A 24,703-nucleotide genomic window follows, 5' to 3' on the forward strand; every position below is an offset into this window, starting at 1 on the left:
ACAGCGCTGATGTAACCCTTCTTCTCAGCCGTGGAGAAAGCTGACCTGACATTGTTAGTTTGCTATTCGCAGTACTGATGGAGATTTTCATGTTGCAGAAAAAAGGGGAGACAGCAGCTACCGGTCCTCAAATCTTAAGGCACAGGCTGAGAATTTTCAGTAGGTTCAGGACGGTTGCGTCAAGTAAACAAATACTTTGGGACTGACAGACCACCAAGACGTGCGCCGATATACCTTGCGAAGGTTTTGAAATTGCTTGCTGGTATTCTGCATTCCTAGCATATGAATAATGGCCACTCACCATTCTCGCCTCACGATAATGTTCTGCGGATTGCAAGTCTTTCGTTGGGTGGGTTGCTTGCTAGCTTGATAGGCCTTTTGACTGAGACTCGCAACGCCAGCATACACATCAGCCTGGAGAGACTTTCCTTCAAGACTTCGAAGAGTGATGTCCTGCCTGTTTTCAAATGACAGAGCTGGTGGGTCTTCCCCAGTGACGGGAACGACACTTGATAGAGCTGCAGGCAGGAGAGCCGTAAGGACAGTTGTGGTGCGCATGGTCGACTGACTGAACGTGTAGATGCCCGTGGAGAAGTTTGAGATCGAATGGATATTCTCATCAAGACAATCGCAACACGAATCATACTGGCTCGAGTAAATGGTTCGCCGGGGTACGCCATGCACGATATTAGCTATAGAATGGGGGGGGGGGGGGGGCAGCGACGGTGAGATTCTTGTGTCAAGCAAGGAGATCTGTGGTGTCGATGTGAGGAGCAGTCGGAGACAGAGTGCGGTGCGGACGAGTGATGAGAGCGTTTTCTCGCGCGAACGACCGTTGAGTCCGAAAAGTCAAAGGCTGTCGAGGAATATGAGAATTATGAAGAGTACGGAGGTCAGGATTAGTCGATAGTTCGATCAGTAGCCTCTGGTGACTGTGAGTGCAATTGAGAAGTATGTCGTTTATAAAAAGACTCCGATGTGAGACTCGAGAGTGCTTGTTGTACGTGTAAATTGCACAGGCTTGTTACGGAGATATACACGGCTATGTACAGTATTGGTACAGGTGACGCTCGGACATGGACGTCTCGCATAGCGTCTTAGTTGGGTCTCAGAAGCATTGCAATAGTTGCAGCCGCAATGACAGCACCGGCGGCAGCACCTTGCAAAACGGCAGCCGTGAAATCGACTCTACGCATCGAGATGGGTCGATCACTCACAATATCCTCCGCTATGACAGCTGCCTTGCTCTTATAAAGTCCCAGCTTTGCCCAAACCTTCTCGCTTGTTGAAGTAGGCTCTCTGACTTCCTCCTCGATGTTGATGGTATCTTGCGGGGAAGCCTTGATGTCCTCAGTCAACAATGGCGCGGCGCCAGGGACTGCAGGGTTGACGACCGGTTCAACAACCTCTTCGACGATGTTCCCAATTTTGGTGCCATCCTCGTCTGTGATGTGCGTCGGCTCTTCTGTTCCTGCTGTTGGCGACTCATCGACGTCGGACTCAACTCCAACAGACGACACACTCTGGGCGGGCGTGCTCGTAGGCTCGACGGCCTCCACAATTGCGACTTCCGGAACTGCGGTCGTGGGGGCTGCCGCAGCTTTTATGGCGGCCGGTACTTCAGTAACAGGGTTTGCTGCAACGTAAGCAGTCGCAAGTGCAGGAACGGGTGTTGTTTCAGCAGCCACCTGCTGTGCTTCTAGTGCGCCCTTGATCTCTCTAACCATACGCCGTCGTCTCCAAGGCTCGAGGATAAGCAAACTGAGAAGCAGGAGGAAGATGTTGACGCCCATCAGGCCGAATGTAACCCAGGTACTATTTCTCCGAATGGTGTCGCTCCAGATCTGCTCTTCATGATATTGTGCACGTTCCCTCTTTTCCAAGTAACTTCGCGCCTCTTCCAGTGCGTTTTCGGCAGCCTCCACGGCGTCTTTAGCCTCTCTTACAGCCTTGTCGTTGATGTGTTCGGAGCGGATGAGGGACATGTAGCGTTCGAGATCACTGGATGACCAGGAGTGTTTTCGTTCGAGCAGGGCAACGACTTCTTTCTGTGAGGCGGCCTGCTGTTCTAGAGCAGCATCGAGAGCTTCCTTGGTAGTGTCTATGGCAACGCGACGAGCTTTGACAAGCTTCTCTGTAAGAAGTTAGACGTGCGCTTGCTGCATAAGCCAGACAGAAGCTTACCCTGCTCCTGGATCTCTCTCCTCAGAGCCTCGACGCCTGAATAGTCGGTTCCAGTGTAGGTGTTGACCTTTTGCGTAACGATCGCGATCTTGGGCAGTAACTCATCCATGAACGCTGAGAAGCGCTTTTCGAAGTTGGATCTCTGTCGCTCCTGGTGCGATGGCAGATGCTCGTCAGGAACACGCTTGACGTTGTCGATGACATCGTCCTTGTTCGCAGTGGCCAATGTCTCGCTCTGCACAGGCTTCTGGGTCTCCACAGGCGAAGGGCGCTCTGGCAGGGGTTCTGGTCTAAAAGCTCCTGATTGAGCAGAGCGTGGCGGGCTGGACTGCTGTGCTTTCCGTAGAGCATCGTCTTCCTGTCTCTTTCGTGCAGCTTCTGCCTCCTGCCTCTTCTGCGAAGCCTCTGCTTCCTTCTTCTTTCGCAGAGCCTCTTCTTCTTCTCTTTTGCGTCGTGCTTCTTCTTCCTGCTGCTTTTTCCGCAAAGCCTCTTCTTCTCGCTTCCTCTGTTGCTCCTCCCACTCTCTGCGCAGGCGCTCTTGCCGTTCTATCAGCTGCTCTGGCGTTCTGTCCGCAGGCTGGGCTGGTTTTGGCTTCTGCTCGTTCGGAGGCGGTGGCATGGCGATTGGGTCTGAGGAGCCGGGCGATTTCCTGTCCTCCATCCATATTGACGAGCGCGAAAAGTGTCGCTGCAGCCATGCGGCTGAACCGCTATTAGGACGTTGTCTACTCTGCTGCCGCAAAGCAGTCGATACCTGCCGGTACTGACAGGTGACGCATATTGACGGCGATTGGACCACGAAGCGTCGAATTGATCGAGACGACAGTGTTATTTTCGATGCATTGACGTTGTGTAGGCGTGAAGCATGCTGAAGCATTGGCCTCATGCTTGTCGTGGGCTGCTCCTTCTCATCGACGGTCAGTAACGGTCATCCACAAAAACGCCCTCGGTAGTCCGCCGAAAGCTCGCATCGAGCTTTGACTGCCAAGAGCCAGGATGACGCCGTTGGTCCCTGGTTTCTGTCCGCGTTGGTGGGATGCCTCTTTGGCGGTCTGGCAGCGCCCCTCCATCATCAACAATTTCTCAACCACTCCTTCACTCGCTGTCCATTTCACGTACATACACAATTTACTCTAGAAATAATGGGTGTTCAAAATGCTGCCACGGATCTTCCCGCCATGAAATCAAACCCAAAGGTGCATCTCGTTTGCGTTTTGAGGATTCCGAATCACATACTGACTGCGTACCAAAAGTTCATATTCTTTACCGACTTTGACGGCACCATCACTCAGCAGGACAGTGAGTCTTGAGCCCTTCAATACGAACACCCGATCCGCGCAGACCGTTACGCCACGACACCCACCATCGGTACTGACTATCCACGAGGCAATGACTTTCTGACCGACACAATTGGCTACGGCCAGGCCAAGCGCCGCGAGGGCAACATTGCCTGCTTGAACGACGAAATCTCCTTCCGCGACTCTTTCCAAGACATGATGGATAGCGTCACCCGCCCATACGACCAGTGCATCCAGTACGTCGTTGACAACATCAAGCTGGACCCTGGTTTTGCGCAATTCTTCCAGTGGAGCTTGGAGAACAACATCCCTGTCGTTGTTCTCAGCTCAGGAATGGAGCCCATCATCAAGGCGCTGCTGAAGAAGTTGGTCGGACCTGATGCCGAGAAGATGCAGGTTCTCGGTAACCAGGTCGGTCCTAGGGAAGGCAAGGACATCAACGAGGAGGGCGGTTGGACCATCCTCTTCAGGAACCCAGAGTCAGGCTTTGGACACGACAAGTCTATCGAGCTCAGGAAATATTCGTCGCTGCCCGAAGACCAGAGACCGACTATGTTTTACGCCGGTGACGGTGTGTCAGACCTGTCTGCTGCACGCGAGACCGATCTGCTGTTTGCAAAGAAGGGTCATGATTTGATCAATTACTGCGCAAGAGAGGACGTACCTTTCACCGTGTTCGAGGATTGGACGAACATTCTGTCAAAGTGCAAGGAAATCGTTGAGGGCAAGACCACCGTGCAACAGGCCTCCAAAGAAGGTTTCGAAGCCTACAAGAGCGGTGCTGCTGGTATCGACATAAATCAGACGGCGTAATAGACGTGTGAAGACATAGACAAGCATCTAGACGAACACCCAGTGGTGTATTTACGACATAGAGATTCCCGGTAGACACACGCGTACCAAATAGATTAGAAACATGACGATTACTTCAACCTGTTCAAGAAGACACTCTAATTAAGGCCTTGGAACATGCAGCCCCAGATAGCTCTTCATCACACCAGCATGAGATCAAACTCTCACTGACGAGTCAGACTATACTACAATCGCCTCTATGAACACTTAAACAGGCACACGTCAACAACGTCGGTCCTCAGACACGGTGCCTGAACCAGCTTTGCACCTCCAGCGGGATGATCGCATATATGCAGCGACTTTACAGCACAGCAGCATTGGTTAAGCTTTAAAAAGCATTCACCATGCGACGTCCTCGCAGTTTACGACAACTGCAATGCAGGCGTACAAAGATCCCACAGCATCCCATCAACTCAATGCGCAACATTTCCCAAACGTGTCCCACGGAAAGAACACAACTGTAATGATATGGCTTGCGGCGACGTCCTTCTACCGCTCCATACATGCAAACAACGCAGACTAGGCGTTTGAATAGCCAAGAGACGGCAGCGATTAGTGGGTCTCATTTGCGAATGCGAGATTAGTCAAAGGAAGCAAGTCATGAAGCTGGAGACACAGTATCCAGTGGGTGTCGTAGTCCAAATGTGAGGTTGGTTAATTTTGGCTGTGATAGGGCTGGCCGTAACAAGTCTGACGACATGAGTCTCAGGTTTGAGGAGCTGACAATAGTGTTGGTATGAGAAGTGACGCGGAGTGGAAGCTACGAAGATGTTCATCCTAGCCTAGGAGTTACTAGGTCCCACGAAGTTCACACCGAAGATCTGTAGTTAAGCGGTTCCAACGATGTAGTAACGGGTGTGGTGGCGTATACCGTACAAAAGATGGTGATATAGCGCTTTTTACCTCGGCCAAGTACCTTTAGTGTGGCCCACACCGGAACGATGTGGGTAGCTTGCGAGGCTGTGGAGTTTCGAGAGTACCAATAATGATGGGTCTCAAGGCATGAGACAGACCCGACGTTGTCGTTTCACCCAATGTACCTAAGTACTTGCGTACTCAACGCGTGGCTGCGACAGAATATGCGCTCATAGAAGTGGTCTTTCTGCACTAGATATATCTTGATAGCAATGCCAGCAATGGAATTTGGAGTAAACAGACGTGCACAATCACCAATTTTCTACAGACTTCGATTTTTGGTGATTGAGTGTTACGCTGTTGTGATAATATGCTGTCTGGGAGGAGGTAGTTTCCTAGTGTCCTAAGTTTGCGTGTTGATGAGTGCAGGATTCTGTTTCGCAGATTGAAACCCGCATGGGATTGCTTTCTGCATCAGCCTAAGCTGGAATATTTCACGTTTATCTGAATGATGTTGTGACCCAGAGCTTCATCTGGTGAACTGAGGGTCTTTCTGAGCGACTCGTGCCTCAAGGTCCCCATCCTTGGTACTGACTCGCAGCAGTTTGTCGCCGTCCGTTCAGAACCATGACGGGAGAGTTTTCTCGCCGCGCCTTTTCATGCGCTGATCTCGCGTGCAACCACCTACTTGACTCAACTTCCCTCCCGTACTGTTGTTAGTGTTCATTGAACGGCTGAGAACCAATTTGCCTTTCTTGGTCTCTTCCCTGCGTCGAGGCGCTTCGGCGCTTCGGTGCTGCTTGAAAACTCGATCTGTTGCAGGGACCACCGATGTATTCCTACTGAGTCGTACAACATCCTCCGGATTTGCGCAGGCATTGTATCCTCCAGCCCAAGCTGGTCGCTGTTCAAAAACAGAGAATTTTTCGTGGGCGATACGTTGGACCGTTTCCAAGGTTGTTCTTCCAAATAGAGGTCGATTGTCGATCCTTGATGACACAAGATCCCAGCATTGTCAGGGCGCGTTTCAACAACAACGTCGTCCCTTGCGCACCAAACCTGGCTTGTGCCTATAAGCTCAGCCCAACGCATTTCCGTCGTGAGACAGGCGCGGCAGCGGGCACCATACCATGTCAGCAAGACATCTTAGGGGCTCACACGTGGCGGGCGTTCTCCATCGATGCACCGCGTGTGAACGGCGTCCTCGCTAACATTTGGCATTCTTAGCATTGGTGTTTGCCAGTCCCTTAAACCATGCCATTGGAAACATGGAGAGATGGCGTTGTCGGTACGACGGCTTGAGCTTGTAGTGCCATTGAGACAGTTCACACATCCGTCCTCTGTGGGTTTGGGTAGCCAAGAAGATCGGAGATCGGCCGTCGGGCAGGAACGCTGTATACTGCTTGCAATAATGACAGGCTTGAAAACAGTACTAAGGTCGACTGCCTTTCGGCCCGCCTCACTTCGAAGAGTTGGGTTCTGTCAGCGCGGGACGATGGGACCAGCAAATCACATCGCGCGGAGAACTCGCCACACCTTCGACTTGCACGTGGAACCACATTGGACCATCAACCATGTGGCGAATCTTCCTCAAACGTTGGGGGAGATGGTAATCATATCCACGGGTTCAATAGGAGGTCACCTATTTCTGGGGTTGCGGTCCTGCGGCATGAACGTCAAAGGGTTGTATTGTCAGGCCTTGAGACTAATGGCTTCTGTGATATGTGGTCTTCCAAGACAGCTCTTCTCCTCATTGAACACTACTGATAGGTGCGTGGGACTCTACCACCAACCAACAATCTGGACAATATGGGGCCTTTAGCCCATGAAGGTGGCGTCAAAGTGGGTATCGAGTGCGTCGTGCGCATGGTTAGGCGGACAGAGAAGTGAGTGCGATCAACGTCCCGCTAGGATATTTCCCGTTTCATGCGCAAGTCGGTACGATCTATACCTACCTTGGCACGTCTTAGTCTCGAATGCGTTCCAGGAGAAGCATGTAAAACGATACGTCAAGAACACGCTTAGCAATCTGGAACTTACGGGATGTGCGGCGGCGGGATGTGCAATGAGCAACAGCCGGGGGCGCCGGACCATGCTGCAGGGCCGATTGTTGCAATTCTACGAACCTTATCCTGACTCGAGGGTCTGTCAGTGTCCGCGGTTCCTCTCCTGAAGCTTCGTCTGAGATTCTATTTCCTTAGTCTCTGGACATGAAAAGAATGGATGCTACCTGTCACTACTGTTCTCCAGCAATCGACCAGTTTATGCTTTCTTTTATTCAAAATAACCCGGCGTGTATTCACATCGATTTAATATTGTCGATAGCACGTCATGAACAATGAATACCGCGACGACCCGTCCTTCAAGCCGTGGGGCCCTCTTATCTCACCCTCCTATGTGAACGAACCCATAACGAGAGCGGATATCGTCGTCGCATCTACAGTATTTGCGTTGACTCTCATCAACGTTGCCATCGGGGTATGGCTTGCCTGGGGACAATCGAGGGTTTCGCGCAACCCGCTGCGAAGCGTGTACGTGTGGATGATATGGCTGGAGCTGGGCATCTCCCTTGTAATGGGTATTGAGTGCTTCTTGCATTTGCAGAAGATCATCAGGCCTAGTGAGTACAAGGATTCGAACTCTCCAAACTATCTACTGACAGATATGAGGTTTTGCGTTCTACTTCACCATTCTCTTCTGGTGGTGTATTCAAGTTCAGTTGTTGCTGCAGATCATCATCAACAGAATTCGAGTCATTATACCTGATCGCAGGCACTCGAGAAACATCATGATCGCTACTGCTGTGTTCGTCACTGCGATCAATATCAGTGTGTTCAATATCTGGATACCGGCACGCCTCCAGATCAACCACAAGTACGCTTGATCCACCAGTGTTGTCTGTAGCCTAACATGAAGCTAATGCTACTTCAGGTACCATGTCATCAACGAATATTGGGATCGTATCGAGAAGTGCCTGTACTTGATCGTCGACGCTGCGCTAAACTGGTACTTCCTGAAGACTGTCAAGGCCAACCTCATCAGCAATGGTCTTACCAAGTACAACCGACTTGTTCGCTTCAATCAGAGAATCGTTGTCGTCTCCCTCCTTATGGACGTTATGATCATTGGAGCTATGTCGATACCCAACTCTTTTGTGTAGGCTCTCTTCCTGTCATGATAGCATTCACGTGCGTTGTACTAATCTTTATCAGTTACATCCAGTTCCACCCCCTCGCCTACCTCGTAAAGCTAAACATCGAAATGGTCATGGCCAACCTGATCAAACGCATTGCCATCTCCGCATCTCGCAAGCCTGGCAACGCATCACTTGCCAATGACTTCAGATCTTCCAACCTCTCAACCTCCGGAGCCAAGTCTGGCGGAACCGGCGCCCCGAAAAGATCACGTCGCGAATCCAATCACGAGCTTGCCAGTGTCTTCTCGTACAAAGGCGACATCTCACACTACACGGCTGAAGACCGTGTTGTCAGCTTTGCCCCTACCGGCAATGAGATCAAGAAAACACATGAAGTCGTCATCAGCAGCGAGCCAAATCCTTTTTTTGAGGGAGGGAGGAGAGAGTCGAATATTGAAATTACAGGGGGCTATGGCTCGAAGAAATCGGGCGTCAATGTTGACGAAAGGAGAGCCGCCAGGAAAGGCAGCTTGGAGAGCGTCACGGAAGGGAGTGAGAGCTTGAAAGGCGGGTTAGAGACCCCGAAGCGGGACCCGAGTGAATATAGTGATGATGAGGCTGCGCTCGTTGGGCGGCGGAATCAAGGCTGGTAGCTGAAGAAAAGAAACGCTATTCGATGATCTAAGTCATGAAAAACAATGAAAAACACCAATATAAATACATCCATCGCTCATCCGTTCCGTGGTAACTAGTGCTCAGGTTCTGAGCATGTATAACGATCTTGTGTTATTGCTTCTTTCTTTCATTCCCCAGCCTGGTAGCTCCAACCCCACATAGCTACTATCGAAGTTTTGGTTTAAAGTGAACCCTCCCTTACATGACTAAGGATATATCAATCTAAGCTCGATCTCCTCGGCCTCCTTTTGTAAATTATCACACTGCACTTCCAGGCGAGACTATGCTCGCACCATCATCTTTCTTGATGCGGGGAGTAGAAGGGTTGGAAGTTCTCTTGTACTTCTCTTGTACCTTACATGAAGTAGTGACTGAGAGCAACCGTGCAAAAGCAATACCTCGGCGTTGTTTGCAGCAACAATCATCACTGCAGGTTACCAACTTGACCTATCAGCTGTGAGACCAGTCGAACAAGGCGACGGTCAATCAACTACACACATGAGATGCCATCAGAACGTGATGTGTGTCGATATGAAAAACATATTTGAATTCAACAATGTCGCAGGTTTACGAAGTCGGAGTGAGAAAGCAAGTGAGTTTTGATCAGTGACGTCGCCGAGAACGTAGCAACTTAACGGCGACTACGACCTCTTACATGTAAGCAACTACTATTTCAAACCTCATCAAGTCCCACCTTCTGGCTGTCCACGTCAACATAAATTTTCTTCAAAACATCGGAGTGGGCGGGAGGGCATCGAAAGGGGCAGGAGCCAAGACGCAAATCTTATCGCAGGTCTTAGCATGATCGCCTTCGGACAAAACACTCGTATAGCTGATCGTGCAAGACTGGCGTAGCTACATTCTATTCGCTAACGACTGCCGCCCGGCATTGTTTGCATGGTTATGTCTACGTGTGAATAAGTGCAGCCAAGCATGCTATTCCAATCCCTGATGGACTCGACGGTCGTTGCCCGTCTCAGAAGGTGATCTTGGTACGAGCGCAGGAAGCCAGCACTTGTCAACACCGGCGTGTAGGAAGCACCGATCAGTAGATGAATATAAATCAAGCCTTGGCCTAGGTAAAGACGAACATTCCAGCGCTTCGTATAGAGCATTCATACGTCTTCAGCAACGCATCATATTCAGCATGGTTCGCAAGGCAGTCGTCGCCAGCATGGCCGTTGGTGCCCTTGCTTCAGTCAGCGCTTTCACACCGAAACTCAACGCGGCGGGAGAAGAGTTACGACTCATCAAGACGTCTGATGCTGATAACGGTACATGGTACACCGAGCAAGAGAAACTGGATCTCTTCATCTCCACGCCTTCGTGTGCACACTTTATGGACATCACGGAGACTCAGGTTCGTAAAATTCCACTCAGTGTGCTTCGCGTCTTCCGAGCGACTGACACTGTCATAGGAGCTCGAGGAACACCGCGTTGCTGTTGCAAATGGGTTCAAAGTCGACAAACGTCAATCTGCATCATTCCCTTCGGCAGCCTCTCACCAGACTGAAACCAACAAATTGCTTGCTCAAATTAGCAAAACAAATCCCAAGACATGGGCTACGACTTTGACGAACATACACAACCGATATTACAAGGGCTCTTATGCTGCATCGTCAGCTACGACGGTTTTCAATCTTGTGAAGAATGTTGCTGCTGCCAACACGAAGATCACTGTCAAGCAATTCACTCACAGCTACAACCAGCCATCAGTGATCGCAACCATCCCAGGGTCATCTGCAAATGTTGTAGTCGTATCTGGTCACTTCGATTCCATCAACCAGGCCAACCCTACGACTGGTCGCGCACCAGGCGCCGATGACAACGCTTCTGTGAGTGTTATGTTGCAATGGCACCAGTACACACGGTTACGAACTGATTATTGCAGGCTGTCGTTACTATACTTGAGTCTCTCCGCGTCCTGGCCGCGGCCAACTATGCTCCAAAGAACACCCTTGAGTTCCACTTCTACTCTGGCGAGGAAGGTGGTCTCTTGGGTGCACGTGCTGTTATGCAAGATTATGTCAAACGCAGTATCAAAGTTCTTGCTGTTATGAACCAAGACATGACTGCATACTCACCCAACCACAACATTGCAGTCTACACCGATTACGTGAGCACACCACTGAGCAACTTCATCATCAAGTTGGTACCTGTGTACACTGCTCTGCCCGTGATCACCGACCGATGTGGTTACGCCTGCAGCGACCAGTAAGCGACATTCTTATGTGATCAAAAATCGTGTTTGGCCGTTTCTAATGTGTGTTGTAGTGGTGCTGCATACGATGCAGGCTACCCTGCTGCGTATGTCTGCGACGAGAACATGGTGGATGCGACGCCCTATATTCACACTGCAAACGATGCGCTCTCGACTATGGACTTCGAGCATCTGCACCAGCACGTACGTTTGACCCTTGGGTTCCTTGTGGAAGGATCCTACTTCTGAAGCACTCTTTTATGGAGCAACGTAACTGTTTGACTGCTGAGCTCCTGGAAGCATGCAACAACAGTCAACCTTTCCTTGGAGCAGTTGCGTGTTCCATGCATAAATTATCGTCCCTGACAGAAATATGATCAGGATGTGCGCCTGCAATAAACATGTCATGGAACATTGAGGTATGCGTGGACACTAAAGCCGCAAAAGGAAAGTGTAGGCGGCGTTGATCACCTCCCCCCACCTTAGCTATCAGTGTCAGGATCTCCTCCCGTAGAGGTCTCTGTATCTCTACCACACAGATTCAATAAACATTCTCTATAGCCTTACTTGGCACAACCATGGAAGAACGCTCTCGTGTACCTGTTGGCCTCCCAGTGCCTGACCCAATATCGTCTTACTGGCATGATCCGAAATCTCCACTCGCAGACGTCAATCATGGCGAAGATGAATGTCATGAGCCCTATGACCACATAGTCATAGGTTCGGGTATATCAGGCACCATGATCGCCTACAACCTGCTCAAAGTCCGAAAGAATGCACGCATCATGATGTTGGAAGCGCGCGAGATATGCAGCGGAGCCACGGGCCGCAATGGAGGTCATACAAAAGCAGCAAGCTATAGGTCCTATACACAGCATACTGAAGAGCTTGGAAAAGAAGAGGCGTTGAGCATTGCACGACTAGAATACGACAACATCATCGAAACACATCGAATAGCGAACGAACTTCAAATCGACTGCGAGAATAAGTTGTGTAAGACTGTCGACATCATCTACGATAAACCCACCTTTGAGTCAGGAAAACTCGCAATCTATGCATTGCGCGCCGATGCAAACGAAGATGAGTTAAGGGAAGGACGTATGGCGTGGTACAACATCCGGGAGAATGTGGAGACAGTGAGCGAGCACTTCAAGGTCAACGCTGTCAACGAAAATCGTGTCGTTGAAGACGAGGAGACAGTGGCTGGGGCATTCGAGTATATCGCTGGCAGAGTGCATGCGTACCGCTTTACTACTGGCGTGCTGGCTGAGTGCGTCAAGAAAGGCCTCCAGATCTGCACACACACGCCCGTCCACAAGATCGCCCTTTCAAGATCCCATAGCGACTTTGTATGGGAGGTGATCACACCGCATAAGTCGTTCAACGCGCGAAATCTGATTTTGGCCACAAACGGTTACACACCCTACCTTGAACATACGCTTCAAGGTGCAATCGTCCCAATGCGAGGGCAGATCACAGCTCAGAGACCCGGGACAACATCGAAACTGCCATCACCACTACCAACGACTTTCTCTTTCATCTACAAGAATGGGTATGAATACATGATCCCGCGACCTCTTCCGGATGGTGGCCAGCACATCGTCATTGGTGGTGGCCTTGGCCGATTGCAGGATGCAGGAGCCAGTGAATTTGGTACTGTTGATGACAGCTTGCTCAATTCGAACATCTCGAAGTACCTACATGAGAGTCTGGTTGGTTACTTTGGTTCAACTAACTGGGGCGAGACCAGTGAAGTAGAGGTCTCGAAACGGGTGGTTCAGGAGTGGTCTGGGATCATGGGTGCGACGGCAGACGGGAGACCTTTCGTGGGGAAAGTGCCGGGAAATATGGATTATCGACTTGATCCTTATGATGCCGAGACGTCCACAATATCAGTCCCCCACAAGAACCTTTGGATATCAGCAGGCTTCAACGGACATGGCATGGTATTGTGCTTGAAGTCGGCGGAGGCTCTTGTCAAAATGATAGAGAATCATGGCAGCACAGACGGTCTAGACTGGTTTCCGAAGAGTTTCCTCATCAGCAAAGAGAGACTTGAGAGGTGTCAGTTCAAAGGAAGGACTGATCTGCTGCCCCAAGACTAATGCATCGGAACACCCACTATAGTCGATCCTCATTGAACACAAAATCTTCTGCAAAAGCCTGCAACAAGGGTGTGCACGAATGTTGTCTTATTCGCTTTCGTGTCGAGACTGAAGTCCTTGTTATGATCGAGCGCTTTCACCAGTGTGTTTGTATCGACCAAAGCCCAAGAAGTCAACGGTCGCGCCCCGAAATAGCGGTGAAAGATTGGATGCCACGATATCTGTAGTGAATCATCCCTGTTCAATTTTGCTCACACTCCACTCCTTTTTTTGCGCCATCAGTATCATGGGGAACACATTGAGATTTACACCAAGCATGTATAGCATTAGACTGGATTTGGTGTGGTGGAGCATGGATGCGGAAGCTAAAGGAGAAGACGTTGCATGGCGGCGGTTTCGTAGCAGCTGCGACCATTGGCTGAAAGGCGTGTGTACCTCATGAAATCCATGAATTATATGACTGATTAAGATTACGGGGTTCGAGTGCAACATATATCGCTAGGCTACATGTGGATTGATAGGGTATATTGGTGATACATCGTGACTACAGAAGGTCTTCGTGCTCCTCTTCAACATCCTCCACGCCCCAGTCCAGCTTCATCAGCAGTCGATCGATACCACCAACTCGAAGTGGTTCGTATTTCCCCTCACTATGGTTCAAAGCATTCGTGGGTCGTGGTCCGCTCGCACCGATCCTCTCGCTATCAATCTCTCTCAGCCGCTCAACGAGCGCTTTGAGATCACTGTCAAGTCTCTTTCTTGCGCGGTTCATCTCCAGATTCACATCAACTTCTTCCTTCTTGTAGTTCTGCGAGAAATCTTCGACGCCTTCGTCTTCCTCAAGATCGAGGTTTTGCTGGATTGACTGGAGGCGCGTAATGTGTGCGACGAGGTCATCCACATGGGTGCAGAAAGTGCGCAGCGTTTTGGTGAAAATGCCGTCGGTAATGAGGAGAGAGTATGCCACAGAAGCTAAGAAATGACGATGTGCAAAAGCGAGCGCCTCTGGGTCATGTTGCTGCTGCACGCTGCTCTCAATCTGCGTTTCACCCAGTTCTCGGGTGGGCGGTCTATCTGGCGTTGTCGGTCGAGTCTCATCGTGTCGTCGTTTTCGAGGTCCTTGCACCCAGTCCAAGAATGTTTTGAAGGATTCTTGCACCACCTCGCCTTGAAAGTAAGCCTCACTTTCAGCTAAGAAGAAGATGGCAGCGCGGCACGTCGCCCAGATATTCCGCATGTTTCGTGATCTCTGGTTCGTTCGCTGACGCCGACGTTTGAGTATTGCCTTTCCATGTGACGAATTGCTGTACTGATAGCCTGGGGGACAAGGATGATCACGCCGAATTGTACTGTGCCGCCACAGTTGAGCTAAGTGGAGATGGGCACGTCTGATAGCGAGTAGGTAGTTGTTGATTGACGAGTAAACATCTACGTCGGCCTTGGTGATGAACAAATCGAGAGGCGATAGAATGTCCATGCCAAGAGAGACAGGCACTGACAACAATAGCTCATCGAACGACATATTCGGAATTTGCGGTAACGCGGACTCGACGTCTTTCGCACGACCAGGTGTACCAGGGCGATGACCTGATGCACTGTGCACGTCAAGATGTAAGACATCTGATGCGGCATCCAGGATATCATCGATGTGGTCGTCTTCGCCACCCAGAGTTGACAGAACTGACAGTGACCGTGCTAGAGTTTGATTTATCTCGGCTTCTTTTAGTAATAGGCTTTTGATAGATGGTCCAGATTTGGCTGACTGTGGGCCACGATGTCGAGATGATAACTTCTCATCAGCCTCTGCTATCAAGACCATCGCGAACTCGCCCCTGCCAAGAAGGAAGAACTGATACAGTACATTTAGAGTCTCGACTATCTTCTCACGAGGTAGCAGATGTTGAAGCAAGTTGCGTGAAAGTGATGTCCGGATGTTTGCAATGACTTCTGACAATTTTGCCGAAGATATTGGCGCTGGCACCTGAGAAAGATATTGCACATGGACCGGTAGAAGCTCGAGCTCTGATATCTGCGTCGTAGCTGCCTTTGCCTTTGATGTCGATGGCAATGATCGTATCTGATTGAGCGACTTCCCCACAAACATAATAGATAGAGCGGTCTGTCGTGTAACAAACTTGGGTAACAGTCTGTTCCGGGCTACGAGGGAGACTTCGGTTGAGTCTTCATCCTCCTGAGCAATGAAAAAGTCGGAGGCACCAAAAGACGGCAAGCGGCCATACAGGAGCCATGTCGATAATTGCCGTAGCCATGCTGTCTCTGCAACTTTGCTCAAGTAATGGGCCGCCTCCTCGATATCCGGGTATCCTGTTTGAGCTTCTGTTCGCAGCTTGTCAATGAGCTCGGAACCTGAGGCTGTTTTTCGGCTGATCTTCTCACTTTTCGGCGGTGGTTCCAGAGGCAGCATGAAGTTGCTGATGTCCCATAGCCATTCCATCAGCCTGACCCATCCGGAAAATTCGCCAACGATGCCGGCCAGCGGCACAATATTGTATGCTCCAACAAGTGACGCATCTTGCTTCAGTATTTGGCTCTCGACATCGAGAATCTTGCGTTGGAAGTTGTCCAGATGATACGAGGTTATGGCAGTAGCTGCTGCTCGACACACAGTGGATGGGTGAGAATTTGCAACTCTCGTAACATGGTCGCGTGTCTTCCGGTGCAATCGAGACAGATGGCCAATTGTGGCCAGCAGCTCCGCTTCCGGGGGTGACAGCAAGCGGTTCGCGGTGGAAGTCACGTGCGTGGAACCTTGCTGGGGTTCGAAAAGTGCGGATGGATGTCCGGAGAGCGAGAGGAGGATTTCGTGGAGCATGGGAGCGACGACAAAGGCGGGGCCGTTGTCGGAGCCTGTTTTCTGCGGTTACGCACAGTGATACGCTGGACAAACACTATGAGCAAACTTAACAGCTCAAAGCGACACATGGGAAATCGCGTCGCGATGTGCACATAGCTTGCGTGAATTGTTGGTTGGATGAGACGCGGTCTGGCTATGCAGGGGTACTTGCCCCACGTCCGCGGTTCCAGAAGGGGCCACCAATAAGATGCGCGCTGACGGAGGTTCGTAAATGACCGTCACCCGTCTCCAGTTGACCGAGGAGTATTTGTTGACTGTCCTGCATGTACTTTCCACAGACACACTTGAGAGCTCCAGTATGGCACAAAGAATACTCGTGAGGCCAATTGGCCTTGGATTGAGCTCAGCTCGTACACAGCAGTTTGTTCGTCCTTTCAGTACCGTCCTGGACACCCCAATTGACTCCGAGACCCAACAAGTTACCCCGCCAACACGGAAATCGTCGGTATTCGAAGATGCCGTCAGAGCAGCTGGACCCAGGACCAACTGGACAAGAGAAGAAATTGCGGAGGTTTACAATACTCCACTGATCAAGCTGACATATGCGGCGGTATGTTTAACTACAATCGAATTTGGAGTGCTGACTTAACCATTCAAACAGGCTTCAGTACACCAGCGCTTCCATGATCCAGCTGCTATCCAAATGTGTACTCTGATGAACATCAAGACTGGTGGCTGTAGTGAGGATTGTTCATACTGCGCGCAATCCAGCAGATACGACACTGGTCTGAAGGCTACCAAGCTTTCCTCTGTGGAGTCTGTACTGGAGGCGGCACGTGTCGCCAAAGAAAACGGCAGCTCGCGGTTCTGTATGGGTGCCGCATGGCGTGACATGAGGGGTCGCAAGACCAACCTGAAAAACATCAAGGCCATGATCACGGGTGTAAGAGAGATGGGCATGGAGGCGTGTGTTACGCTTGGCATGGTCGATGCTGAACAAGCCAAAGAGCTGAAGCAGGCTGGCCTGACAGCGTACAACCATAACGTAGACACCAGCCGCGAGCACTACCCCAGTGTCATCACAACTCGAACATACGACGAGCGCCTTAAGACCATCCAAAACGTTCAAGAAGCCGGTATCCATGTCTGCACCGGAGGTATCCTCGGACTTGGCGAGAAAGCCAAGGACCACGTCGGTCTTGTCCACACTGTTGCCACGCTTCCAGCACACCCCGAGTCCTTCCCTGTCAACGCACTTGTACCCATCAAGGGCACGCCACTTGGCGAAACCCAATCAGTCTCCTTCGACGCTATTCTGCGTACCATTGCGACTGCACGACTGGTCATGCCAAAGACAATCATCCGCCTAGCAGCCGGTCGTCACACTATGCGTGAGGAGAAGCAAATCATGTGTTTCCAAGCTGGCGCCAACGCTATCTTCACCGGTGAGAAGATGCTTACCACTGCTTGCAACGGTTGGGAGGAGGACAAGGCTATGTTTGAACGATGGGGTCTGAGGCCGATGGCCATGGAGGAGACAATTGGAGAGGTTCGCAAGAACGAAAACATTGGCATTGAGGCAGTCAAAGAAGCGGAGCAGGCTCCTGCAGCTGTATAGATTTTCTCGTCCCAACCAAAAAGCCAGCAACGGCTATAGAGTATAGGATCAAGTTACAGCCGAGCTCTCATCTGCATTGTTGGTTGGTTGTTCCTATCCGTCTCTTTGAATTGTCTCTTGCACCACTCTTCGAGTGCACCGACTAGCACCTCGACTTGATCCACTGTATTGCCTGCATGTAGGCAAATCCTGATCCTCTCTGTTCCGAGCGGTACTGTTGGTGCTACGACCGCTCTAACCATCATGCCCTTCTCTTGTAGGTGTTTGGCTAGGTCTCTCGGTTGCTGTAGCTGTACTGCAAATATCGGCGACTGCGGACACGCACTTGGTATGCTCAATAGGCTCCGCGCTGCAGCTGAAGTGACGTGCAGTTGATGCATAGCCTTGAACAAAAATTCTGTCAGTTGATGCAAATGCGCCTGTAAAGGCACTGTACCCCCTGCACGGAGTAGTTGGTATGAACATCGTATAAGCGCCAAAGATGGATACGACAAGAACGTTGTGTAGATCAGAGGTCGCGCGTAGTTGATCAGGTAGTGACGAAGGGTGTGAGAACCAAGAAGGATAGCTTTTCGTTGTTAGCATGAGATCACCAAGTCTATGTGGTGCATGACCTACCACCATTGCCGGCCAGTGCCTTGCCAAATGTATGCAACCGTGCAAAAACGTGCTTCTCAAGGCCGAGTTCACAGACAAGACCTCTTCCCTCGTGCCCTAAAACTCCTGTCGAATGTGCTTCATCGACAACCACATGTCCTATTCCTTCGCCCAACATTTCTGTGACAGTGTCGACGATCAATTGCAAAGGCGCGACATCGCCATCCATACTGTAAATTGATTCCACAGCAACGAACACATTGCTTCTACTCGGCAGCTCGGTCACCTCTTGCAACACTTTCCGCAAGTCCGCTATTGAATTATGCTCGAAAGGCACTGTTTGTGCGGCTCTCGACAGCCGCATTCCATCGTGCACACTTGCGTGCACAAGCTCATCGAAGACAATGACATCACCAGGCTGTGGTACACACGAGAAAAAGCCAGCGTTTGCATCGAAGCCGCTATTCCAAAGTAATCCTGCTTCAGCACCGTGAAAATTGGCGATGTCGTGTTCCAATGCCTCGGCATAGGGCGAATTTCCGTCTAGCAGTCGCGAACCTCCGCTACCGAGGGGCAGTTGTGACTGTTGAAGCTCATGGAGATATGCTTGCTTTAGGCGAGCGTTGGTTGATAGCGAGAGGAAGTCGTTAGAAGAGAAATCGACTTGGCCAGATTTGGGCAGGGTCAAGTTGCGTAGTGTCGAGCTCTTGCGTCGTCTGTCAAGCAGATACTGCATCCTGGTATCGAGAGGCCTCTTCTCTTTGTTGCCATCCGTCTCTTTCTTCATTGCCATCACCGAGGTTGATTGCTCAGACCGAGCCCAAATGTTCCTGCCGACCTGGACGCTAGCGTAAGTTGCTCCACCAAGGTGGGTAAAGACGGTTGCTAGACCCACGGGCGCAAGAGGCAATTGTCAGACGGCAGGCCGAGATCTTGACACACTCATTGAGTCAAACCTTCTCCTTCCTAAGACCTCGGGTAACCGCTACGGTCCGAAATCGGTTGAGCGTATCGAGCATGTAGGTCGAAGGATGTGGGGTTTTACCCTTGTAGGGACGGGACCGAAGGAACCGAGCTTTGCCTTTTTAGCTCTAGACTGAACCGAAACTCAAATCCCCCAAGTCAGCTCTCTGCTTCGATCACGAAACACTACGGATCCGTGTCAATTGCACTGTATCTGGTTCTCCCGTCACGAGAATGTCGAGAGTGCCCGCGGGACTATGGAGGAAATACATCGCAGTGCAAATATACGGCGCTAACACAGATGTTGGGAAGACTGTGTTCTCAACGCTCCTCGGTTTGCGCCTCAGAGATGGACTAAAGAAGATCAAATACCGAGTTCAGTATATAAAGCCTGTTTCGACCGGGCCTGACAGCGATCGAGATGACAAGTTAGTTTGCTGCATTCTGGTGCAGTTTGTGCGCATGGCTAACACCAGTCAGCTATGTACGGAGGTACACAGGTCAGAGTGTCTCAACCCTGTACCAGTTCAAGGACCCTGTTAGTCCTCACTTGGCAGCTCGAGATTCAAAAGATATTGTGAGAAATACGCTCCCACCTCTCATGTCTCTGGATTAATAGTGCCAGCCCGGTGACAATGATCTCAATCATAAACTCCATCGCCAACTTCGGGACAGCGCCTTTGCAATCGAAAACAAAACAGAAGCCTGGGGCTTCGGTATTGTGGAAACAGCTGGGGGCGTCTTGAGCCCAGGACCATCAGGAACGCCACAAGCGGATATCTACAGATCTCTGCGACTCCCAGCAGTCCTTGTCGGCGATCACAAGCTTGGAGGTATCTCATCAACCATCTCAGCTGCGGAATCACTTATATTAAGAGGCTACGACCTCAATGCCGTGGTTTGTTTTGATGACAAGAGTAAGTATCAAAACGGCGATTATCTGATGGAATATTTCGGCAAAATGGGCATTCCCGTGTTTAGCATCCCTTGGATTCCTAATAACCTCGACGGCATACCGAAGACTGAGGAACACGTGTTGATGAAAAGTTACTACATGTCGGTATCCGCAGATCCAGAGGTTTCCAAGGTTGCAGAACGTATCATTGACCGACATAATGAGCGGATACGAAATATAGACAGTATGGCATCGCGAACACACAAGACAATATGGCATCCTTTCACACAACACAAACACGTCAAGAAAGCAGATGATGTCCTTGTCTTCGATTCTGCACATGGCGATTACTTCCAAGTCAAGAGTGTTCTCAAAGGAGACCAAAGCGGCGGCGATGCTTTACCAATGTTGTATCCAGCATTCGATGGTTCTGCGAGTTGGTGGACACAAGGCAAGTCATCAGATCTGTCCGCCTCGTAAAATTTGTAAATGTGCTGACCGTCTTGACAGGTCTGGGGCATGGCAATCCTCGCTTGGCACTTGAGGCAGCGTACGCAGCGGGTCGCTACGGGCACATCATGTTTGCAGGAGCAACACACGAGCCGGCACTGACGCTAGCCGAACACCTACTTGAAGGACTGCAGAACCCTCGGCTGAGTAAAGTCTTTTACACTGACGACGGAAGTACGGCAACCGAAGTTGGAATAAAGATGGGTGTCCGTGCAGCGTGCAAACACTACGGCTGGGATGGCTCCAAGGAGACTATTGGCGTGTTGGGACTGAAGGGTAGCTACCACGGCGATACCATTGGTGCGATGGATGCGTCGGAGCCATGCGTCTTCAACGAGAAAGTCGATTGGTATCGAGGACGCGGCTACTGGTTTGATTACCCAACCTTCAAGCTGAAGAATGGCCGTTGGGTTGTCGAGGTACCCACGGGCATGGAAGAAGAATTTGGACCTGCACAACAATTCGCCAATCAGGATGATATATTCGACCTCCAGGCCAGAGGGCACTCGCCGCGATACGAAACATACATCGAGAAGACATTAGACAAACTTGTTAAAGAAGAGGGCAGGAAGTTCGGTGCGCTTGTCATGGAGCCTGTGATCCTGGGCGCCGGTGGAATGATCTTTGTGGACCCCCTGTTCCAGCAAAGCCTTGCGCGCGTCGTGCGTCGTTACAACTTTTCCACATCTTCCGATGCTGCGTCTCCAGCGATCGAGGGCGAACACGCCTGGACCGGGTTACCTATCATGTTTGACGAAGTCTTTACCGGCCTGTACCGTCTGGGACGCTTCTCATCTGCCTCGTACCTCGATGTTCACCCTGACATTTCAGTCCACGCCAAACTGCTTACAGGCGGTCTGCTTCCGCTGTCCATCACAGCGGCCAGCGACTCAATCTTCCAGGCCTTCTATGGCGACGAAAAGTCTGAAGCTTTGCTCCACGGTCACAGTTACACCGCGCACCCCATCGGCTGCCATGTTGCCAATGTGAGTCTGCAGAAGATGGGCGAATTACAGAAGAGCAAGGGGTGGCGCGACTTCAAAAACGACTGGAAAGACACGCAAGCCCAGATCGTACAAACAACGCAGGAGCGCAAGGAACGGAGCATTCACCCACAGCGGCCCGTGCAAGACTCCCATATCTGGAGCTTCTGGTCAAAAGACTTCGTCACCGACCTCTCACAGCACAAGCACGTCGAGCATGTCAACGCACTCGGCTCTGTGCTAGCTGTGTCGCTGAAGGACAACTCCGGAGCCGGTAAGTCTACACCATTTCGGACATATCTTACTGGAGACACGACTAATCTTGGCAGGCTATACGTCCTCGGCAGCTGTAGGGCTCCGCGACTCGCTCCTCTCCGAAGACAACAAACTCAGCATCCACTCTCGCATCCTTGGCAACGTCATTTATCTAATGACAAGCATGACGACGGTACAATGCCAGGTAAAAAGAGTCGAAGAAAGGTTCAAGGAGAAGCTGGACGCGATGACTCGATAGGCTGGGTTGTATCCCCGTTCGTGTTTGCATCATGTGCTGCACGGCAGACTACCCGCAGATGGTCTACAGTTGATATACTTGGTTGGGGCAGTGCTCGTACGGCGATGTACCTGACTAGGCAGTTGCTGGTAGATGCAGCTCTTGGACGTGTTTTGTTACACCCGTCATGTACGCTGCAGTTTTGTACGACATGTCTGCGATGTATTGAACACGGAGATTGTAGATATTGCCATTCTCAGATCGCTTAGTGTCCTGATCTCTGGCACTGCAGTGTGTCTTGCCTCAATGCTTCACGACAACTCACCAGCTGAACCCTTGGTTTTCACCTCCCCCAAGATGAACGCTGTAGACGCTCTCTTCGAATTCGCTGCTCTGATGGCCACATCATCAGCCATGACACTCGAACCAGACACTATCAACGCGCCCAACAGATCAGCCCAGGGGTCCTCAACATCGAACGACCCAGCAATCCCCAAGATCGCAAGACCGCCCTCACATAACGCCCCTGTCCAACAAGCACTACACCCTCAAAGCAAAAAATACACCCAGCCAGCCCTCCCCTCCCCCCCGGCACACGAGCACGAGCGAATTCTCGAGCCCTGGCCTATGGAAACCTATCTCCCACAACAGAGTGGTGAGTATCAGCAAGCCTGGCCATCCGAGCCACAACAACAGCAGCAACAACAGAAACAACAGCACTTTGCCCAGCTCCCTAACTTCGAATGCACGCTGCCATGCGGACACCACCCCTATCAACAATGCCAGTGTGCGTACATCCCCGAGACATCAGCGTATGCTGCGGCGCCGTGGGGCATGGGTTGTGGGTCTTCGCAGCAGGCAGAAGCGGTGAGGCGGCAGGTTCGGTATGTGTCTGATGAGGATGGGTATGGTTGCGGAGAGGGTTGTTTGAGGCAGCAAGGGCGCTGTGAGAACTTTTTGATGCGGGGGTACTGTACTGGAGGTGGAGGTGGAGGTGGAGGTGGAGGTGGATTGTGGGATGGTAATCAGGGTCACGGTGTGCATGGGGAATGGATGGTTGAGCAGGGAGTGCAAGGATGCGGTGGGATGGAGGGGTGTGGATTGTACTATTGAGGTATGGAAATGGGCTGTCGCGAAGCCGCGAGGTGGGAGAGCTGCTGTAGTTTATAGTCTGTAACTCGTAAATTTGGCGTGTGTACTTTTCTTCAAGCAGCCTTCCTGACCTCCTTCTCACCCAACTGTCTAACCGGAAAGTCAATCTTCTCCAGATTCGTCTCACCAATCTGCTCACCCCGGATCTTGCTCACCAGGCCATCCAACCAGTCCTGGTGGCCCAGCAGCATCTTATTCGGCTTCTGCACGCTCCACTCGGCAAACACCTGAACCGCATCAGCAGCGTACGCACACATGGGGAACAAACCAAACGACGGCAAGACTCACCGGCCCAATCTGGCTCTCCTGCGTCAACACCCGCACCCTCCCACCATCAAGATCCTGCACCAGCCACGCATGATAAACCTCCAAACCCTCAGGCGTCCTACTCTTCCACGCCAAACGGCCCTCCTGGCTTCGACTCGGCTCAACGCTCTCGGCGACGCTGCAAGCCAGCGGGGGAAACCCAAACGTGCTGAACTTGAACACGCGGCCCTTTTCCAGCTGCGCGCCCTCGTCTGGAACGGTGATGTGCGCGCAGTTCTTGTAGTACGATTCCCATTGGGAAATGTCGGCTAGCTGCTCCCAGATTTGGGCTGCGGTTATGTCTTTGGCGATGATTTCGTTGGAGACGAAGTTATCGGTTGTGCCTGGTGCGAAGTGTGTGGGGAAGATGATGGAGGGTTGGCTCGACATTCCTGCGCTGGAAAGTGTGTGCAGATTAGAGACCTACGTTTTTTGATATGGATGTTGACTCTTTTTTTTCGAGGATCAGCGTTTTTGTACGTGTTCTGATGTCGACGTGCGGTTGTAGGGTGTTCGAGTAAAGCGTTCTACCGACGGTGATTACATCATAGGCTAAACCATTATCCGTAGTTCACTACTTGAGTGCTGGGGATTTGTCATTTGATATTGAACTGAACGCGAGAGAAACTAATCCTTCGACGGAAGCTGTACCTGTAACAGAATGCCAATTGGATTGTAATGGAAGCTGTTCGTAGCGGGGTAAAAGCGACGAGGTGTGACGTATGTATTCAAGAAGGCAAGCACATCACAGCATCTGCAAACCGACAATTGAAGTGTTTCGATTGGTATTACTCGGAGTACAGGTGTCTATCCGCATTCCATCGCATTTCGCACGTAGCTTTCATCAATCATGACACCCGCGTCCTGCGCCGAGGCAAGAGTAGATGAATTGATGGAGGCAGAAAGAAGGAGTCGCAGAGAAGCGGCCTTAAGGTCCACCAAAGCGTTGTGGTCCAAGAGTCGCAATATGTACTGCTGTGAAGAAAGTAAGAATCTAGCATGACACGCTGTCTGGAGAACAATGAATCCCAAAACAACCAAGTACACTCCGTAATATCATGATGTA

At 51.0% G+C, this 24,703-nt stretch overlaps 10 protein-coding genes across 11 annotated transcripts, besides 3 other annotated features; 6 read left to right on the top strand and 4 right to left on the bottom strand.

The window, feature by feature from the left end:
- Window positions 1-1,097: 1,097 nt before the first annotated feature.
- Window positions 1,098-3,070, bottom strand: EKO05_0009210 (sensitivity to high expression protein she9; the record flags this gene model as incomplete). Its single annotated transcript, XM_038942074.2, has 2 exons — window positions 1,098-2,134; window positions 2,185-3,070. The coding sequence occupies 2 exons, from the start codon at window positions 3,068-3,070 to the stop codon at window positions 1,098-1,100; spliced, it is 1,923 nt and encodes a 640-aa protein (XP_038795815.2).
- Window positions 2,616-2,663: a tandem repeat.
- Window positions 3,071-3,326: 256 nt separating the features above from the next.
- EKO05_0009211 (uncharacterized protein) lies at window positions 3,327-4,295 on the top strand (the record flags this gene model as incomplete). The annotated part of the gene is made up of 3 exons (XM_059637486.1): window positions 3,327-3,380; window positions 3,438-3,483; window positions 3,571-4,295. The coding sequence occupies 3 exons, from the start codon at window positions 3,327-3,329 to the stop codon at window positions 4,293-4,295; spliced, it is 825 nt and encodes a 274-aa protein (XP_059493469.1).
- A 3,225-nt stretch (window positions 4,296-7,520) lies between these two features.
- Window positions 7,521-8,978, top strand: EKO05_0009212 (uncharacterized protein; the record flags this gene model as incomplete). The annotated part of the gene is made up of 4 exons (XM_038942040.1): window positions 7,521-7,809; window positions 7,859-8,063; window positions 8,121-8,345; window positions 8,402-8,978. 4 exons carry the CDS (start codon window positions 7,521-7,523, stop codon window positions 8,976-8,978), a joined length of 1,296 nt encoding a protein of 431 aa, XP_038795817.1.
- Window positions 8,979-10,147: 1,169 nt separating this feature from the next.
- On the top strand, window positions 10,148-11,599 carry EKO05_0009213 (Bacterial leucyl aminopeptidase; the record flags this gene model as incomplete). Of its 2 annotated transcripts, XM_059637487.1 has the most annotated exons (5): window positions 10,148-10,360; window positions 10,419-10,835; window positions 10,892-11,214; window positions 11,275-11,404; window positions 11,582-11,599. In XM_059637487.1, the coding sequence occupies 5 exons, from the start codon at window positions 10,148-10,150 to the stop codon at window positions 11,597-11,599; spliced, it is 1,101 nt and encodes a 366-aa protein (XP_059493470.1). The 2 variants fall into 2 exon arrangements, with proteins under 2 accessions (XP_059493470.1, XP_038795818.1); XM_038942174.2 differs by having other exon boundaries at window positions 11,275-11,599.
- Window positions 11,600-11,778: 179 nt separating this feature from the next.
- EKO05_0009214 (uncharacterized protein) lies at window positions 11,779-13,305 on the top strand (the record flags this gene model as incomplete). The annotated part of the gene is made up of 1 exon (XM_038946728.1): window positions 11,779-13,305. One exon carries the CDS (start codon window positions 11,779-11,781, stop codon window positions 13,303-13,305), a length of 1,527 nt encoding a protein of 508 aa, XP_038795819.1.
- Window positions 13,306-13,849: 544 nt separating this feature from the next.
- On the bottom strand, window positions 13,850-16,138 carry EKO05_0009215 (uncharacterized protein; the record flags this gene model as incomplete). Its single annotated transcript, XM_038946729.1, has 1 exon — window positions 13,850-16,138. One exon carries the CDS (start codon window positions 16,136-16,138, stop codon window positions 13,850-13,852), a length of 2,289 nt encoding a protein of 762 aa, XP_038795820.1.
- A 340-nt stretch (window positions 16,139-16,478) lies between these two features.
- On the top strand, window positions 16,479-17,738 carry EKO05_0009216 (Biotin synthase; the record flags this gene model as incomplete). Its single annotated transcript, XM_038942165.2, has 2 exons — window positions 16,479-16,730; window positions 16,782-17,738. The coding sequence occupies 2 exons, from the start codon at window positions 16,479-16,481 to the stop codon at window positions 17,736-17,738; spliced, it is 1,209 nt and encodes a 402-aa protein (XP_038795821.2).
- Window positions 17,739-17,791: 53 nt separating this feature from the next.
- EKO05_0009217 (8-amino-7-oxononanoate synthase) lies at window positions 17,792-19,128 on the bottom strand (the record flags this gene model as incomplete). The annotated part of the gene is made up of 2 exons (XM_038942176.1): window positions 17,792-18,306; window positions 18,357-19,128. 2 exons carry the CDS (start codon window positions 19,126-19,128, stop codon window positions 17,792-17,794), a joined length of 1,287 nt encoding a protein of 428 aa, XP_038795822.1.
- Window positions 19,129-19,532: 404 nt separating this feature from the next.
- Window positions 19,533-22,200, top strand: EKO05_0009218 (uncharacterized protein; the record flags this gene model as incomplete). The annotated part of the gene is made up of 5 exons (XM_059637488.1): window positions 19,533-19,726; window positions 19,779-19,875; window positions 19,924-20,644; window positions 20,704-21,960; window positions 22,016-22,200. The coding sequence occupies 5 exons, from the start codon at window positions 19,533-19,535 to the stop codon at window positions 22,198-22,200; spliced, it is 2,454 nt and encodes an 817-aa protein (XP_059493471.1).
- A 661-nt stretch (window positions 22,201-22,861) lies between these two features.
- Window positions 22,862-22,898: a tandem repeat.
- A 258-nt stretch (window positions 22,899-23,156) lies between these two features.
- Window positions 23,157-23,190: a tandem repeat.
- Window positions 23,191-23,384: 194 nt separating this feature from the next.
- On the bottom strand, window positions 23,385-24,027 carry EKO05_0009219 (uncharacterized protein; the record flags this gene model as incomplete). The annotated part of the gene is made up of 2 exons (XM_038942018.1): window positions 23,385-23,558; window positions 23,620-24,027. 2 exons carry the CDS (start codon window positions 24,025-24,027, stop codon window positions 23,385-23,387), a joined length of 582 nt encoding a protein of 193 aa, XP_038795825.1.
- Between the last annotated feature and the right edge of the window lie 676 nt (window positions 24,028-24,703).

The sequence above is a fragment of the Ascochyta rabiei genome, chromosome 16, assembly GCF_004011695.2.
Source record: "Ascochyta rabiei chromosome 16, complete sequence".
Classification (NCBI taxonomy): Eukaryota; Fungi; Ascomycota; class Dothideomycetes; order Pleosporales; family Didymellaceae; genus Ascochyta; species Ascochyta rabiei.